This window comes from Typopeltis vanoorti, chromosome 4 (assembly GCF_054136105.1).
Source record: "Typopeltis vanoorti isolate ZY-2024b chromosome 4, IOZ_Tvanoo_1.0, whole genome shotgun sequence".
NCBI lineage: Eukaryota > Metazoa > Arthropoda > Arachnida > Uropygi > Thelyphonidae > Typopeltis > Typopeltis vanoorti.
The window spans coordinates 21,128,071-21,145,447 of NC_143552.1; the positions used below are offsets into that span (position 1 = coordinate 21,128,071).

Consider the following 17,377-nt stretch of genomic DNA (forward strand, 5'->3'; position numbering starts at 1 on the left):
TTCACAAAAATCCATACCCACAGTGGGATTTGAACCCAGTCTATTGTCTGAAAATAGGTATTCACTCGGCCAACCAGGCCAAAAAATTGCAATTATGTGATATAGAAATTAAAAATGTTTGCCAGCAAGGGCATTCATTTTTTATATTCAGAATCCATTTAATATCCATTTAAAATTGGCCTCTCCAGTTATTCATATGTTATGTAAACTGTAGTGCAGTTTAAAGTTGTAATAACTGGTTATAACTTGCTATAAATCCCTTCTTCTCCCTATTTTCCTCTGCTACTAAGTCATCAATACTTGCTTACATTTTCTTGATTTAAGTTAGCTTTCAGGCATGTTTTCCTAGTATGATGGTCAGTACATGTACTAAGTATCCATTTAATCATTTGATACTTAGTAAGTTGCATAAGAAGCATTAACATATGATCTGCCTTTTTTTAGTATCATTTATCTTAGCTGCGACTGATGAATAGTGTAATAGTTTAATTTAAAGTGTATGGCTGATATCAACAGTTCTTTCTCCTTTTTCATATCTTCTTTGCATCCAGTTTTGCCTTTTTTTTTTTTTTTTTAAAGCACTAGAACTTATAGAAGCAGTAGAAAGGTACTTGCTTGATATAATAAATGGAAAACATTTCATGAAAGCACAATGACAGTATGGAATGTTCTTTCATTATAGTCTTACAGACACTGAGGCTGATCTCATTGGAAAGTGATTCTTGATACACGATGCCCATACTTATTATTATTTAGGCCTCCATGGAGTCAAAAGACTCATCACGGGAGGTCCTTCCTAGGAAACACAAGTCTATCAAGACTCATCGTGGGAGGTCCCTCCTAGGAAACACGAAGTCTATCATACCACTCCTTAAACTCATTGACCGTTCTCGCTCTCACCACTCTATCAGGCAATGCATTCCATGGTTCAACCACCCTCCATACAAAGAAACCATTCCTCACCCTCTTGCTCACAGTTTCCTTTCTTTCCTTATACAACGGAATGATAACTCTTTTATCTCTGCAGGTCAGCATCCTTCTCATTATTGCAGCAATCCTCTGTGTTACCTTCACCACCTTTGCAATATCTCCCTTGAATTTCAGGTTTCTATCAATCATCAACCCCAGATCTCTCGTCTCCCCTACTTCCTCCAGTATATCTCCTCTAATAGAGTATGCAGCATCCCATCGATATGTCCCAAACCTCAAGACCTTATATTTTGCTGCATTAAACCGATATCCCCATCTGTCTAGCTTTTTCAAATCCTCTTGCAGGGCTACCACATCTGCACTATTACTAATAACCCTTCCCAGCTTCGCATCATCCGCAAACAACCGTATATATTCCCTTGCAATCCACGGACAATGTCATTGATATAAAGGTTAAACAATATAGGTCCCAGTACTGAGCCCTGTGGAACCCCACTTGTAATCTTCTGCCTCTTTCATATTGCTCCACCATACGCAACTCTCTGATACCTATCAGACAGCTAATCCTGAATCCAGTTGACCAATCTGACATCAAGACCCATGTGCTGCAACTTGAATATCAGCTTATCATGTAGCACCCTGTCAAATGCCTTTGCTAAGTCTAGAAAAATGGCAGTATATGCCTTTCCATCATCTAATGCTCTTGTAACTTTATCATAAAAGGCTAGCATATTGCTAAAACAAGAGCGCCTTTTCATAAATCTATGTTCACTCTCACTGATAACATTACCCTCATCTGTCCAATGCTGTATATGGTCCCTCACTACTTTCTCCAAGATCTTACTAACTACTGATGACACACAAACTGGCCTAAAATGAGACACTTCCAGTCTGCTACCACCCTTATGCAGTGATGCTATCTTATCTTCCTTCCATTCCATGGCACCTTTCCTGCAGCCAGGCTTTCATTGAAAAGCCAGGTCCAGGGCACTGTCAGTTCCTTAGCACATTCTCTCAAAACTCATGGTAAAATACCATCCAGTCCCACAGCTTTACTAACATCCAGAGTACTCGTATGTGGAACACACTCTCCTCCTGCACCTCTAAACCTCGAATCTGCTCTCTCCCTCTAGTATTCAAATTGACTTCTCCAGGATGAAATACTCCAGTAAAGTCTTCATTGACAATTCCACTATGTCCTCTGCATCAGTCACTCTATTCCTATTTTTATCCCACAATGTCATTCTTCCACAGTCATTTCTCCTCCTACTGGCCACATAGCTAAAAAATTCCCTACGATTTTCTTTGGATCTAAGGGCCAATCTTTTCTCCTATTCCAGTTTCGCCTTCCTTACCATACTAGTCACTCTTCTGGCCTGTGTCTTATATTCTTCATGCATCTTCTCTTCACCTGTCTCCTTATATCTCTTCCATAGCCTCTTTTTCGCATGTAGCTCCTGTTTAATATTGTTTGTTATCCACTTTACTCCAAATTGTGTCCTCTTCTTCACTCGTGGAATACAGCTTACCATTGCTGCTAATGAATATTCCTTCACAATTTCCCAAGCACTAATGATATCCCGGCCTTCCAATTCCTCCCTCCATGAAACCTCCCCAAGTTAATGTCTAAGACTTATAATCACCTGCTTTATAATTCCACATACGTTCCGGTCTCTTTGATACTCCTGCACATCTATTCATTTTCCAAGTCAATACTTATTGTACACAATTTGCATTGAGGCATGAGCCTCTTCAATTTATTATTATTATTATTATTTACAATGTGGTTGTTTTACATTGCTTTATCAACAGAACTGCTAGGATTCTTCACATCATACTTTAGGATATGTTTCAAACTGCATAAGTGTAAATTTTTGGGCTTTGCAAATTAAGAACATGAATAATTAGTAGAGCATGTAAATTCAAATCTGTGCAAATCAATAACTGCTTCTACTAATTTTTTTATGTGTATTAATTATATATATTTTTTCACTTTTATTTATTATTTACATATCAAAACCGGATTGGTGGGCCAAGTGGTTCGCGTATCTGCTCTCCACCAAAAAGGCTGTGGGTTCAAATCCTGCTGTGGGTATGGATGTTTTTGAAAATACAAGTGTTGGTGTTGGTATATATATGTTGAGTCGTGGAGACAGGGAGTTGTAGAGCAGACGCCCTCCCTTGATGAGTCTTTTGACTCCCTGGAGGTGTCACATAATAATAATAAAATCCTGTTAGAGACCAAACATGGAACTTTTTAAGCCACTTCAGTAACTGGGGCAGTGATCTCACACTGGGCGAAATCCATTTTCCACCTAAAGATAATCACAAACATCCATGCCCAATGATGAATTCAAATTCGCAGTCTATTGGTTGAAGAGTAGATATGCTTATCACTGGTTAAACCATGGTAGAAATTCATATGGTTTCAATAACTGTTATACTATGCATAAAAATTTTATATATTTTGGTGTAAAATCTGTTTGTAGCTGAAGTTTATTTCTCTTTGCAGATGAATACCCTTGTGAAAAGTAAAAATATGGTAAGTTTTAACCCAAATTATAAAATAGGTTTATAAGTGTATTTAGAATATGAGTTGAATTCTTTCTATAGAAGTTTAACAGAAATAACATATATGATACCGAAGCATTTTAAAAAAATCGTGATGCTCATATTATTGTTTAAATTTGTTTAAATATTGTTTAAAGTTGGATAAAAAAAAAGCTAAGCTATTTTGGCACTGGAGTAGTCCATCCCTTTTGTAACAGCAGGACCGTCGCCAGATTAGATCGTACCCTGAGGCAAACAATTAAATATTGCCACTGATGGATTATAAGACAAAAAATAAGAAAATCTCCAATTGCTATTTTGTTTTTATTATAAGAGAAGCAGTGATGCAGAACGATTACATAATAATATTAATTAAATGTTTGCTCTACGGGGATATCGCACAATAAAACTGTTTTTAAGCTCTTCTAAAAATTTAAATTATAAGCTATGTCCACCTCTATCGATATAGTTACTAGGCCAATCAATCTTTCTTGGGCCATTGCTGTTGGCAAGCTTAAACTGATTAAAATAATTTTTAATCGGTTTAAGCTTGGAAAAACTTCTTTCTGCACTTGCTGTGCTAATAGGACTTGATAGTGTAGCAATGCCGCCTATCACAATATGGCTGAACAAGCCCCCTTATTAAGCCGCACCGTGAGGCAAGCTGCCTCTGTGCTACATCCTGTCACGGTACTGTGTAACAGCTAGGCTAAAAAAAGATAGAAATGAGGATATTGATTTACATCCTGTACAAAAATGTTTGAAGGTAAAGATGGTCAAGGTACAAGACATTATCAGAGCCAAGATGGCATATAACTAAAAGTGATGAGTACAAGATACCAATAACTGAGTGCAGAAATACATTCAGATAAATGAGATGCCAATGAAAATCACAAATAAAATCAATGATGAAAAAATCAGCACTGAAAAAACTGAGAATATTGCATGATAAGCCAGCAACATACGTGACAGGTGCTAGCTGTTTTATTAAAACATCATCAGATGTCAATAGTCAAAAACTGTGTGCTAGCTGCATGGTTTTTTGTGAAACATGTTAGTAGAGGTTGGTTGGTTCAAGAGTATTTGGGATTGGGCTGATTTTAGATTACAGGGGAGTAATTTATTTTGTTTAATTGCTAGGAGGGAGACAATAAATTTTTTTGAGGATCTTTTTGTGTTTATAGTACATTGGACGGTTCTTATTGCTAGTGATTCAAAACAATGTAATTTGGATTCATTTTCTTGGAAATCAATAATGGTGACCTTTTTGATTTCAGGGATATGTTTAGATTGTATTGCATGCAAGGATATCCCAGTGGTAGGATTTTTGTTGTTTCTGGTATGTTTTTGTTTGTGTTTTTTCTTTGTGGTAGCAAGAAAGTAATCAGGTATAGGAATATTATAATCTTGATAATGCTCAATTAAGTGAGATTTAATGGAATGAATGGTAGAACCAATATAGCAGGTATTGCATCCTATTGGAAGTTAAACTTATAAATTACATTATGGCACAATAGAATATTGGCTAAGTTTTTGTGATTCTGTGTTGTAGTAAATTTTGTAGTTTGTTGTTGGTAGTGAAGATAATTCTGTAATTTGAATATCAGGAGATTCATTTTATGGCTGTATAAATGTTTTGGATATATGGGGATTTTAAAGCTATATGCACTTATGTGGATTTGAGAAAAAAGGGACGTGATTTGGGACTGAGTGATAGTGTGAGTATTTTATTATGAATAGTATGAGAATAGAATGAGTATTTGTAAGTATTAACGAACTGTGTTAATATGACACTTTTTGATACAATAAGGATGATAGGAGGTGAAATGAAAGTAATTTCCAATGTTTGTGGTATGCTTTGGTAATGATCAAATCTAATGAGGGTCAAATTTAAGAAGTTTATAGTTTTATTTTTTTTCATATTGAATGAAAAAATTTTAATCTGGGGGGCTAAAAGTGTTGAAAGAACAAACTAGTTGTTGTATAGCATTCATATTACTGATGCATAGAACACCATCCATGTATCTACCATAATAAGAGATGCCAGTGGGTAGAGAGGAGAATAAGAATTGTTTAAGAATAAGAATAAGAAAAGGTCCAGCAAGTATATCACTAATGTTCTGGCCAAAGGGGAGACTGAAAATTTGTTCATAAAATTGGTCATTGTATTTAAAGTAATTTGCTGAGATTATTATTCTTATTAGAGAAAGAGGATATCTGTAAGATCATATTATACATTCCAATAAGGTCTGGACATTAATAAGTGGGGAGTGGGGAATTTAAAATTTTGAATATTTTAACAATGGTTTTAGTAGAAGCGCAACAAATTTAGATAAGGGAGTTGTTGTGGTGTGCTTCTATGAAATTATGTGGTGGACAGGGTAGTCTAGTTTCTGTATCTTAACATGTCCAAAAATAGTTGGGGAGGGGGGTACAGTTTGTATGAGGAGTGATTTATTTTTAGCAGTTTTTCAATATGTTTTATAATGTTTGGAGTGGGTCATCAGTGATTATTTTGTAAGTGTTTGTATCATTGCTGATGACTAGGATTTTATTATGGTAATCTGTTTTATTTATTATTACTGTAGTATCGCCTTTATTGGCTTTACCGATATTAATATTGATAATAATGTTAGGGTTACTTTTTTAATTTTTTTACAGCATGTAAGTGTTGTGGTGGAAGAATTTATGTGGGAATTGTTTTACTATTTATGATATTGTTGTTATCTTTTTGAAAAGCATGTCTTCGTTTTGTATAATTTTCTAGTTTTGTTTGGGCTTCAATGATGTATTTTTTTCTAGGGAAAGTTTTTGTTGCTGGTATACCTTATCTTATTCCATTTCTTTATTCTTAGTTATTTCAGATCCAAAATTTATGTAATCCATCTTTGGTATTTATTTTTTCATCATTGGTTTTTTATATATATATATATATATATATATATATTTTTTTTTTTTTTTTACATCTAAATGTATTTCTGCATCCAACTGTCAGGATCTTGTGCTCAAACCTTTTATTGTATACCATCCTGGCTCTGATCATGTCTCATGTCAAGTTCTTACCATCTTTACCTTCAAAATTTTAACATGGGTATGTAATTTAATATTCTTTAATTACAACCTCATTAGATTTTACTTTTATTTTGGCCTAGTTGTTAAAAAGGGATTGCTCCATTCCCCAAAACAGCTTAGCATTTCCTTTTCTACTTTAAACAATCTTAGGAGTATCATAACTTTTCAAAAATTTCAGTCTTTATCTTCATTTTTGATTCCTTTTAAAGTATTCTTTTCCCCATTCCTGAGATTTGTTAAGAGTCTTCACAACATTTTCCCACCTTTGCAACATTTACTTTCTCTCTTCATGCTATTCTTTCCATGACTTATTTAGCTACTTTTACACATTTTTCTTACATGTTTCTCTGTATTTTCTGACTGCCTTGGAAACTTTTGATGATATATCTTCCATTTTATTTTATTTTTTCATGGACTGCTTCTTTCACTTTTGAAGGTCACCATGAAATTCTGTTTTTATTCTTTCAAAAATGGTATGACTTCATTGTGGAATAAATCAATTTTTCTTCATATTTTACCAATGTATTTTCAAGGATTGGTTTTTGTTTTCAAACCCTTTCATTTTTTCTGCAATAATATTTATATATTTGGATCTGTCTGCATATTTGAATTTCTGAATGCTGGTTTTCTTTTGATTCTTTTTAAAGCATTCATACAGTTTTCCTTTTCGTTATGATATTCGATCTCAATCTTTGGATATTTCCAATATTTTGATCTCAGGATTTAGAAGCACTGGAGATAGTGTTTTGGAAAAGGGTGAAATTCAATTTGTCGAAACTAGTAATGTGTTAGTGGAAGTGGGTGGAGGGAATGTGAAAGATGTATATATGGATCTGGCCTTGGGCAGTTTGGCAGAGGGAGATGGTTTGTCTGATGTCCTTGGTTATGTGTGTGAATGTCAGTTGAAAGAATGATGTGTGGAAAGAGAAATAGAACTGCTGAGGAAGGAATGAAGATTGAATTGAAGAGGGTGAATGAAGATATCAGAAGAACAAGAGTAGGTGTGAGAGAAGGACATCAGAAAAAAGGGAGAGAGGACGGTAAGAGAATGGGAGAGACAGGGGAAGAGAGGAAATTGGGGAAAGTTGAGAGAGAGAGACTGTAGAAGCAAGAAATAGAGAGATAGGAGGAAGGAGAGAGAGATTGGAAGCGGTAAGAATTGGGGATGCCAATGAGAGAAGGATGAATGATTCTTTGGAGTATTATGTATGGAGGTTCAATGATTCAAAGAGTAGAGTGCCAGAGAAGCGCTTGACTGGTGAAACAATAGAGTGTGCCAAAGGCAATGAAGAGGGATAAAATTGTAGAAGAGATGATAGTAATGGTTGAAACAATGACCTGAGAGATAGTTCGAATCATGTAGAACAAGATTTGAGATTTAATGTTAGAGATAGTGCAGCATAAATGTGTCCGAGGAAAGATAGTGAGTGTGTTGATCCAGTATGATAATGCAGAGCAGAGGAGAAGAGCAGATAATAGATGAGATGATAGTGAGAATGTGTAGGAAGTGAGGTCTGTAATATGTGGATGCATGGAGTACATTTGAGGATAGAAAAGCTGTATGCAAGAGATGGATTACATTTGAATGCAGAAGAATGCAGGCATTAGGAGAGAGAGAGAGACTGTTGCTTTCTAGGCAAGTGAGTATGTCAGGGTAGGGAAACTAGAAACGTCATGGTGGAAATTACTCATGATAAGAGATGAATTGTACCCTCTCAGGGTGGAGAATCACAGTGGAAATAATACTAAATGAGCAGGAAATGTTTAGTCAAATCAGTTTGGCAAGTGCAAAGCGAGTGATAATTATGGGGAACTTCAACTATAGCAATATAAACTGGGCAGGGGAGGCAGCATTCACTACTAAGGGATCTGAATATTTGGATTTCTTGAGGGACACCTGTCTTAGGCAGCATATGGTGGAGGGAACACAAGGATCAAGAGTTTTGGATTTAGGCATAGCACCAGAGGATCTGACTGTGACGAAGATGGCATACTTGTCCCCAGTTTGTGAGCGTGAACATGTAGTCCTGCCTTGGGGGATAAATAGACATGTAGAGGTATCACGGCAGAAGAACTTTATGTATAATTATAAGGCAGGCAACTATCATAGATTTAGAAACCAGCTTGCAGGCAGTATGAAAGAATCTGAAAGAAAAGGGGTCAGTAGTGCATGGGAGATACTTAAGAAAAAATTGTTGACAGCAATGACAGATTGTATACCTTATGTGAAAAAGGTAAAACGTTTTGAGCCAAAAGAAAAGAAATAAGAGGAGTTGCAAAGTGACTAGTATTGTATGGAGAGAAAAATTGAAATATGAGACTGGTGCTGCAATTCAAGGAGAAACTGATTTTTTGCTATGTGGTGAGTAGGAAGAAAAATGATAGTGGACAGATTATCTTGCTGGTTGGAGATGGGACTCAGGTGACCATTGCAAATGACAAACGTATTATTTAATGATCACTTTATTAGTTATAACTAATAATTATTAGTTTCCATCATGGCACAGCAGGCTTTATCCATAGAAGGATAAGGAATGGTGAAATGTTAGAAGTGAATGAAGAGGATGTATTCTGAATTCTGAGTATGTTCAATGTCAGAAGGCAGGGGGACTTGATGGAACTTCACCAAGTGTTCTCAAGAAATGTTCTATGGAACTGGCCATGCCATTGACTTCATTGTAGTAATGAAAGTCTTGCAAACGACAGGTTCCTTGAGAGTCAGAGAATGGAAGGAGAGTAAGTTAGTGCCATTGCATATTAAAGGTGATGGTAGAATGGAGGTATCAAAACTGTAGGCCTGTTTCTATTCTGTAATTTAGATTTTGTAGAAATTGGTAAGAACTCATATACAGAATTGGGCAGATGGGGGGGGGCAATATTATTTATGCAGAACAGCATGGATTTTGTTATAGGGTGCTCTTTTTTTTTTTAATTATCTTGTTAGCTTTTACAACAGAGTGACAAGAGCAATAGATGAGGGTAAGGCATTTTTTTTTCAAAAGCATCTGACAAGGTGCCACATGATAAGTTGGTTTTTAAGTTGTATGCAAGAGATGGATTACATTTATGATCTGGGTTTGAATATCAGGTTAGTGGATTGGTAACTGGCATTCTAATAGATATCAGAGTTGTATATTGTGAGCAATATCAGGGAGTAGGAAGGTTACAAGTGAAGTTCCACAGGGTTCAGTTCTGGGACCATTACTGTTCGATCTTTATGTCAGGAATATTGTCAGTGGACTACACGGAAAGATTCAGTTGTTTGCAGATAAAGCTTGGCAAGGTTATTATAGTGCCAATGTTTGGCTCTTCAAGTGGATTTGAATAAGCTGGAAAGGTGGGCAAATAAATGAAGATTTCAGTTCAACACAACTAAGAAGTGGAGGAAGCAAGGGCTCTTGGGTTGATTGTAGATAGAAATTTGAAGTTCAGAGAGCATATTGCAAAGGTTGTGAAGATATGTTAGAGAATTGTTGCAATATTGAAGAGGACATTGACCATGAGAGATAAGTGTGGTGGTCCCATTGTATGAAGCCTTGATCAGACCTCCCCTGGATTTTTGTTGGTCACAAGGATATTAATCAATCTAATTGCCCTCCTCTGTATTCAGTCAAGCATTTTGAAGGAGCTCTTAGGGGTCCCACTCCAAATGTGAGAGCAGCATTCAATAGCTGGGAGGATTTGTATAAGGTTAACAGCTGTTCAGAGGTAAAGTAACATCTTGAGCGAAAGAGAAATCCTAGTTTTTTAGAGGCTGAGGATGCATTGGTTGATGCGTTTATGCCAGGAGATGCTTGATGTCAGGGTGATTCCAAGAAGAGAAATCTCATCCTGTCTGGAAATTTGAGTGTTGTCAAAAATAATACTGTCTTATCCGTAGAAAATGGTTCTTTTTTGTGAGAAATAAGACAGAACTGGATTTTACTAGCATTGAAATTAACAAGATTATCTGAACCCCATTAGAGGATGGCTTGGAGATCAGAATTGAGGGCAGTGGTGGTTGATGTTCTGTAGGGTCAGGTGAGTTGTGTAGAGTAAGGTTTATCAAATGAAAGAGTGCAATGTTCTGTCAGCTGCAAAACTTTATTGGGTTGGAGGTCAACAGAAGTAGATCATTGATATATAGAAGGAAGAGGGTTGGAGAGAGAACAGAACCTTGTGGAACCCTGGCAGTATGGTGTGATATAGAGGCTGAATGGAATCAAATATTTGGTTGGATGTTGTTATAGACCAGGTAATGTGATGGTGGTGATAATGAAATGTATAATCAAATTAGTCAAGCAAACAAGCAAATAAAATAAGGGTGATTTTAATTATGGCAATATAGACTGGAATGATGAGATAGCAACTGGAAGTAAAGAAAATGAGTTTAATGAGTTTTTGAGGAATAACTACCTCATACAATATGTAACAGAGGTCACACGAGGATTGAGGGTCTTGGATTTGGTCACCTCACCAGAGGATATAATTATAAATGAGGTGTCAATTCATCCACCAGTTGATGAGAGTGACCATGAGATGATTACCTGGGTGGTTGCCAGCAGTGCGAGGACCTCTGTGAGAAAAGGGTATGTGTGGAACTACAAGGGGGATGATTATTTGCAGAGTCTGGTGGACAGGAGGAAGAGGGGATATATGATAGAGACCTACAACTTGGTGAGGGGTTGTTATAGGATCAATGCTGGGGAAGTTCTACAGAAAATAGTGGGAGATCGGGGAGAACCAGAGGTCATCCCTGGAAACTGTATAAAGAGGGTGTGAGTAATGGAGTGAGAGGCAGGATTTTTTCATGCAGAGTTGTAAATGATTGGAATGCCTTGCCTGAGCATATGGTGTCTGCAGTAAGTTTGAATGTGTTTAAGGCACGGTATGATGAGCTGTGTGTGATAAAAGGACCTCCGAGATGAGTCTTTGACTCCATGAAGTCTTGAGGTAATAATAATAATAAATAATAATTATGGAGTTGGAAGTTTGTTTTTTTTATTAGTTGAATGGTGAGAAGATAAGGAACCATCCACTATCACAGATAGTGTGCATCCAGACACGAGAGCTGGCAATTGAACTGTAGAAGTCCTGAATTTAATTTGTCACCTTCACTAAAAACTGTGCCTAAATAGCTGTAATATTTTACTTGTTTTAATATGTTCTACATTGAGAATGAGTGTGAAGTTTTTCATGTTCCTGCTTGTTTTCATTCATTTTGGTAAATTATGGAGACTAAAACCATGTTAGGAATAATTAATTTTCTGATGTTTTTTAAAGTCATCATTTGGAGTATACACATAATTTAACAATACGAATACTGATCACCGTGTAACACTAAAGGAAAGGAAAGGATGCCTATTTTCATAGTTTTGACCTTTTTATTCTGTATTGCTGAATTTAATACCAAATATGTTACAACAGTTATCAAATTTAGTTAGAGAATTACGGAGACTTGCACTGGATGTATTTAGGAGTACAACATCATCTGCATAATACAAAGAGCTAAGTTTGATATCTTTAGCTGTGTTATTAGTCTTAATGCCACTTTCTTTCATAACACAATCCATATAAATGATGAATAAGAGTGGAGATAATGTGCATCTTTGTCTTACCCTTAATTTTACATCAAACCATCTTCCTGTAATTCCTCCAATTCTAACTGCTGACTGATTATGTGTTGCTCTGTATAATGTGTGGCTCTGACTGATAGGTATCAGAGAGTTGTGTATGATGGGGCAATATCAAAGAATTGTGTACCCATTCCATTTGATGGTATTGTTCAATCTTTATATAAATGATATTGTCAGTGGATTGCAAGGGACATTCAGTTGTTTGTGGATGATGTGAAGTTGGGAAGGGTTATCAGTAATAGTGCAGATGTGGCAACCCTGAATAAACTAGACAGATGGGCAAATAAATGGGGTTGTGGGTTCAATGCAGCAAAATGTAAAGTCTTGAGGTTTGGAATCCATCAATGGGAGGAATGCGTACTCGATTGGAGGAGCTGTACTGGAGGAGGTAGGGGGAGACAAGAGATCTGGGTGTGATGATTGATAGAAAACTGAAATTCAAGGAGCATATTACAAAGGTGGTGAGGGTAACTCAGAGGATTGCTGCAATACTGAGAAAGACGCTGACCTGCAGAGATAAAAGAGTTATCATTCCATTGTATAAGGCCCTGATCAGACCACACTTAGACTATTGTTCTGAGATTTGGTCCCCAGGATTTGAAGGGGATAAATTGACTATGGAAAGGGTACAGAGGCAGATAACAAAGATGGTTTCAGTACTGTACAATATGAGTTATGAGGATCGACTGAGGGAATGTGGACTGCAGAGTTTGGTGGATAGAAGAAGGAGAGGTGATATGATCGAGACTTTTAAACTGTTGAGAAGCAGTTACAGGGTAGACATTGGAGAGTTCTTTCACTTGGTGGAACGGCAGGAAGGAGCGATGACAAGGGGGCCATCCCTTGAAGTTACAAAAGGAGGCTGTGTGCAAGATGGTGAGGAGTGGTTTCTTTTGCATGGTTGAACCTTGCCTGAGAGAGTGGTTGGAGTGGGGACGGTTAATGGGTTCAAGGAGTGGTATGATAGACTTCTGTATTTCCTAAAAATGACCTCCCATGATGAGTCTTTTGACTACATGAAGGCCTGGATAATAATAATAATAATGTTCCATTTACTCCATATAATTGCAGAATTTTGAAAAGCTTTTTTCTAGGTGCCTTGTTGTATGCCTTTTGTTGCTTCAATGTCAACAGCTGTGTCTGTTATGTTATATGCATTTGATTGCAAATAAAAGCTACCTTACAAGTCCTAGATATTAGAGTAGACAACAAAGCACAGATGCCACTAAATGCACACCACCATAGCATTCATGCATACCACCATGCAGCATTTCTTTCTGTAAGCTACTACCAAAACATTCCACCCCTCCCACTGTCTAGTAACAGATCTTTCAAGCACAGATGGGAATACTTTGATATTTTGTGCCACTTTACAAATGATTCAAAACGGTTCAAAATTAGAGGAGCTAGTGGGATTTCTAATGTCTTTTCAGACAGCATTATATCTACACAAATTCCACTACAGTAACAACTTTACAGCTGAGCTCTAAAGTGTGATAGAGCTTGCATTGGTACCAAAGGTGCATAATATATTACTCACAAATTCTCTTTGTGACAAAAAGTCTAGAGATATAGAAACATCCAGGGCTCTCTCTCAAATCCAACACCTCTCTCTGTTATGGAAACAACACTTAGCTACACTGCTGTTGAATTCCAAGCCATATTGAAATGAAGGGAAATATGGCTGCAGATACTGCAGTTAGGTTAGCTCATTTCTCAAGCATCCTCTATCTACTGTACCATACACTGATTACTGGTAGATTATCACACACAAACTTTTATCTCAGTGGCAGTCATCTTGGAATAGAGAGACTAATAACAAGCTCTACCAAATCAAACCTAAAATTAAATTATGGCAGTCAATTCTGCACAGAGTTCAAACAGCGGAAGTTGTACTTGATGGCTCTGCATAGGTCATAGTCATTTCACACACTCCTTCCTGTTGAAGCTATACCTATATGTGAGTTCTGTAATGTCAGACTATCTCTCATATTTTGACTATCCACATTTCATGAATGAGCACATTCATTATTTTAGCTGTATTCCCAGTCTGTCTCAGCCCTATACACTCAGGCAGATTTTATCAGAATCAAGAAACGTTTCTTTTGCTTTTTAATTTTTACATACAACTTTATCAATTTTTTTTTATGGTAAAAGTATATCTAAAATAAATTTAGTTTAATCCTTTATCCAAGTTGGATAAAGGATAAAACTAAATTTATTATAGTCTAACCAAGTGAAAAAAATAAAAATAAACGTTCAAAAAAGTATATCTTTTACCATATATAGATCATTTACATTTTTATTTATATAGTGTTGTTTCTTGTGTATACCCTTATATCTTAGTTAAGATTAAAAGCCAAATGGCTTTTTATCTTAACTAAAATATAATTACACCTTTATGGCATTCGTATAGTGAAGGTATGTAAGTTCTTTTCACTAAGCTTTGATATCTTCCAGGTCTACCTACTTACTGATGAGACCTCAAAAAAGGTTGAAACCGGTCTGGGTAGTGACCTCTCCTCATAATGTAATGACAGTATTACATCTCCTAGGAGCTGTGTTTTACATTATGAGAAAATATCAAGAATAGTGAGGGATCTTGCTTCACCTTTACTTCGAATTGCCTTCGCCGATAGTTTTTCGGCATGAAACTTATAGATCGTAGTTATCGATCTTCACTTTCGCTTACTGGCTATAAAACAACAAAGGATGTTTATCCCCTTATTTTCTACCCTTATATCTTGTTGTTGTTGTTTTTTATTTGTTGTTTCTGAACATTTTTTTTTTCATGAATTGTTTTACATCTGATTTTTATGATTTTTTTTATACTTGATTTTATATACCTTTTTGTTTAGAACTAATTTATATTCATTCTTATCTATATCCATTTATGCCATTTTTTACTCTTTTTTTTTTTTTAACTTGTATATTGCCATGATTATTTACTGGCACATTATGATGACATTCATCCATGTGCCATAAAATATCAAACAAAACAAACAAACAACCCATCTTTCTTAGTAGTAAGCTTGAAAAATTCCATGTTTGGTAACCAGAAAGGTTTCCTAATTATCTAACCCTTAACCTATCCATGGTACTAATACTCATATACTATCACACAGTACATCATGGAATAGTAAAAGTCTTTTGCTCAAATTCTGTAGTGAACTGGATTTTTCCTCTTTCAAGTTTAGTTAAATTTTTAGTTTAGTATTTGTTAAATTTGCAATTTTACAATTTAAAAAACTATTACTGTCATACTGAAAAAAATCTACTACAATCCACTTTATGTAACAGAACTTTAATCCACTTCTCCATATATATATATATAAATATATATATATATATATATATATATATATATATATACACACGTGCAGATTATTTTTGAATTCATTATGAAACAGTAATTGTCAATAGGTTTGTTAAATTTATGTTATCTTCCTAAACTCCAGAGAAATCAGAAGTCAACAATACATTCTATTCATATTTATTAATTTAGGGAAACAAAATACCTGCTGAAAAGATTATTTTACTGATTAATAATAAAATAATAACTTTACGTTTCGACCCCTGTATTGAGGTCATCTTCAGAAGGATACATGTGTATAAGAACAAGCTACGTGCTGTTGCACTCTATACAAGTAAATTACATCTATGTTGTTAACTAATCTTTTTTTCTTAGCCTGCTCTCTAGTGATAAAATAAATAAAATAAAATAAAAACTACAATAAACTCTGCTAAAGTTCTCACGCACTAAGATTCTTCTGGATTTGTACAGTATAGGTTGCTATCGAATGTTCAGGAGGAAAAAAAAAAAAAAAAACCTTTACCAAGTCTTCTTGTATTGAGATTTTTCTTCGTGGTTGCTATGAAGGTTGTAGATGGGTCCTCCACATTCTTGGAATTGTTAGACCATCATTTTTATTCAGATTTATTCAGAATGTTTGAGCATTTCACATGCTTCCTTGAATTTCCGCTCGAACCAGGTTTTGGTGCAGTGTAGGGACTTGGTACCTTTTTATATGGAAGATTATGAGCAATGAGTTCTAGAATCGGCATGCCTAAAGCCCAAAATTTGGCTCAGATACGTCGACGATATTTTCGCCATTTGGCCCCATGGCCGCCAAGCACTAGATACATTCCTTAGCCACCTGAACAAACAACACAAACACATCCAATTCACCATTGAAATTGAAAAAAACAACTCTTCCATTCCTAGACACACTTGTCACACGTCTTCCTTCAGGCTGTCTCTCCTTCTCAGTTTACCGCAAACCTACACACACAGGCCAGTACATACACAAAACTTCTTATCACCACCCAGCAAAAACTAGGGGTCATAAGCACCCTTAAACACAGAGCTCAAACCATTTGTTTCAATGAACAAGCTCTTAATCATGAATATGAGACCATCAAACATACCTTTATAAAAAATGGATACAGTATAAAAACCATTCACAAGATCCTCCACAAAGATACCACTAATAACAAATATTTCAAGAATGCTATTGCTATACCATATGTTAGAGGCATTTCAGAAAAAATAGGCAGAACACTACACAAATACAACATCAAAACCACCTTTAAACCCCCGACAAAATTAAGACACCTACTCAGTTCTTCCAAGGATCCCCTGCCACACTTAGCTCACTCAGGGGTTTACAAAATAGATTGCACATGTAACATACCTTACATAGGGGAAACAGGGCAAACCATTCCAATCAGAAAGGATGAACACAAACGTCACATAAAATACCTCCATTTTGGAAAAACCGGCCTTTCTGACCACACACTCCAAACATACCACAGAATTGACTGGAAAGGTACCAAGTCCCTACACCCCACCAAAACCTGGTTCGAGCGGAAATTCAAGGAAGCATGTGAAATGCTCAGACATTCTGAATAAATCTGAATAAAAATGATGGTCTAACAATTCCAAGAATGTGGAGGACCCATCTACAACCTTCATAGCAACCATGAAGAAAAATCTCAATACAAGAAGACTTGGTAAAGTTTTTTTTTTTTTTTTCCTCCTGAACATTCAATAGCAACCTGCACTGTACAAATCCAGAAGAATCCTAGTACGTGAGGACTTTAGCAGAGTTTATTGTAGTTTTTATTTTTTATTTATTTTATTTTATTTATTTTTTTTTTTTTATCACTAGAGGGCAGGCTAAGAAAAAAGATTAGTTAACAACGTAGAT

General features: G+C 35.8%; 1 protein-coding gene across 1 annotated transcript in view; it reads left to right on the plus strand.

The window, feature by feature from the left end:
• Positions 1–17,377, plus strand: part of LOC150107152 (uncharacterized) — an 868,219-nt gene that overhangs the window by 756,421 nt on the left and 94,421 nt on the right. Inside the window, exon 12 of the mRNA XM_090391665.1 lies at positions 3,443–3,472. Within this exon, the coding sequence (XP_090247791.1) occupies positions 3,443–3,472 (30 nt within the window). The remainder of the gene's footprint in view (positions 1–3,442; positions 3,473–17,377) is intronic.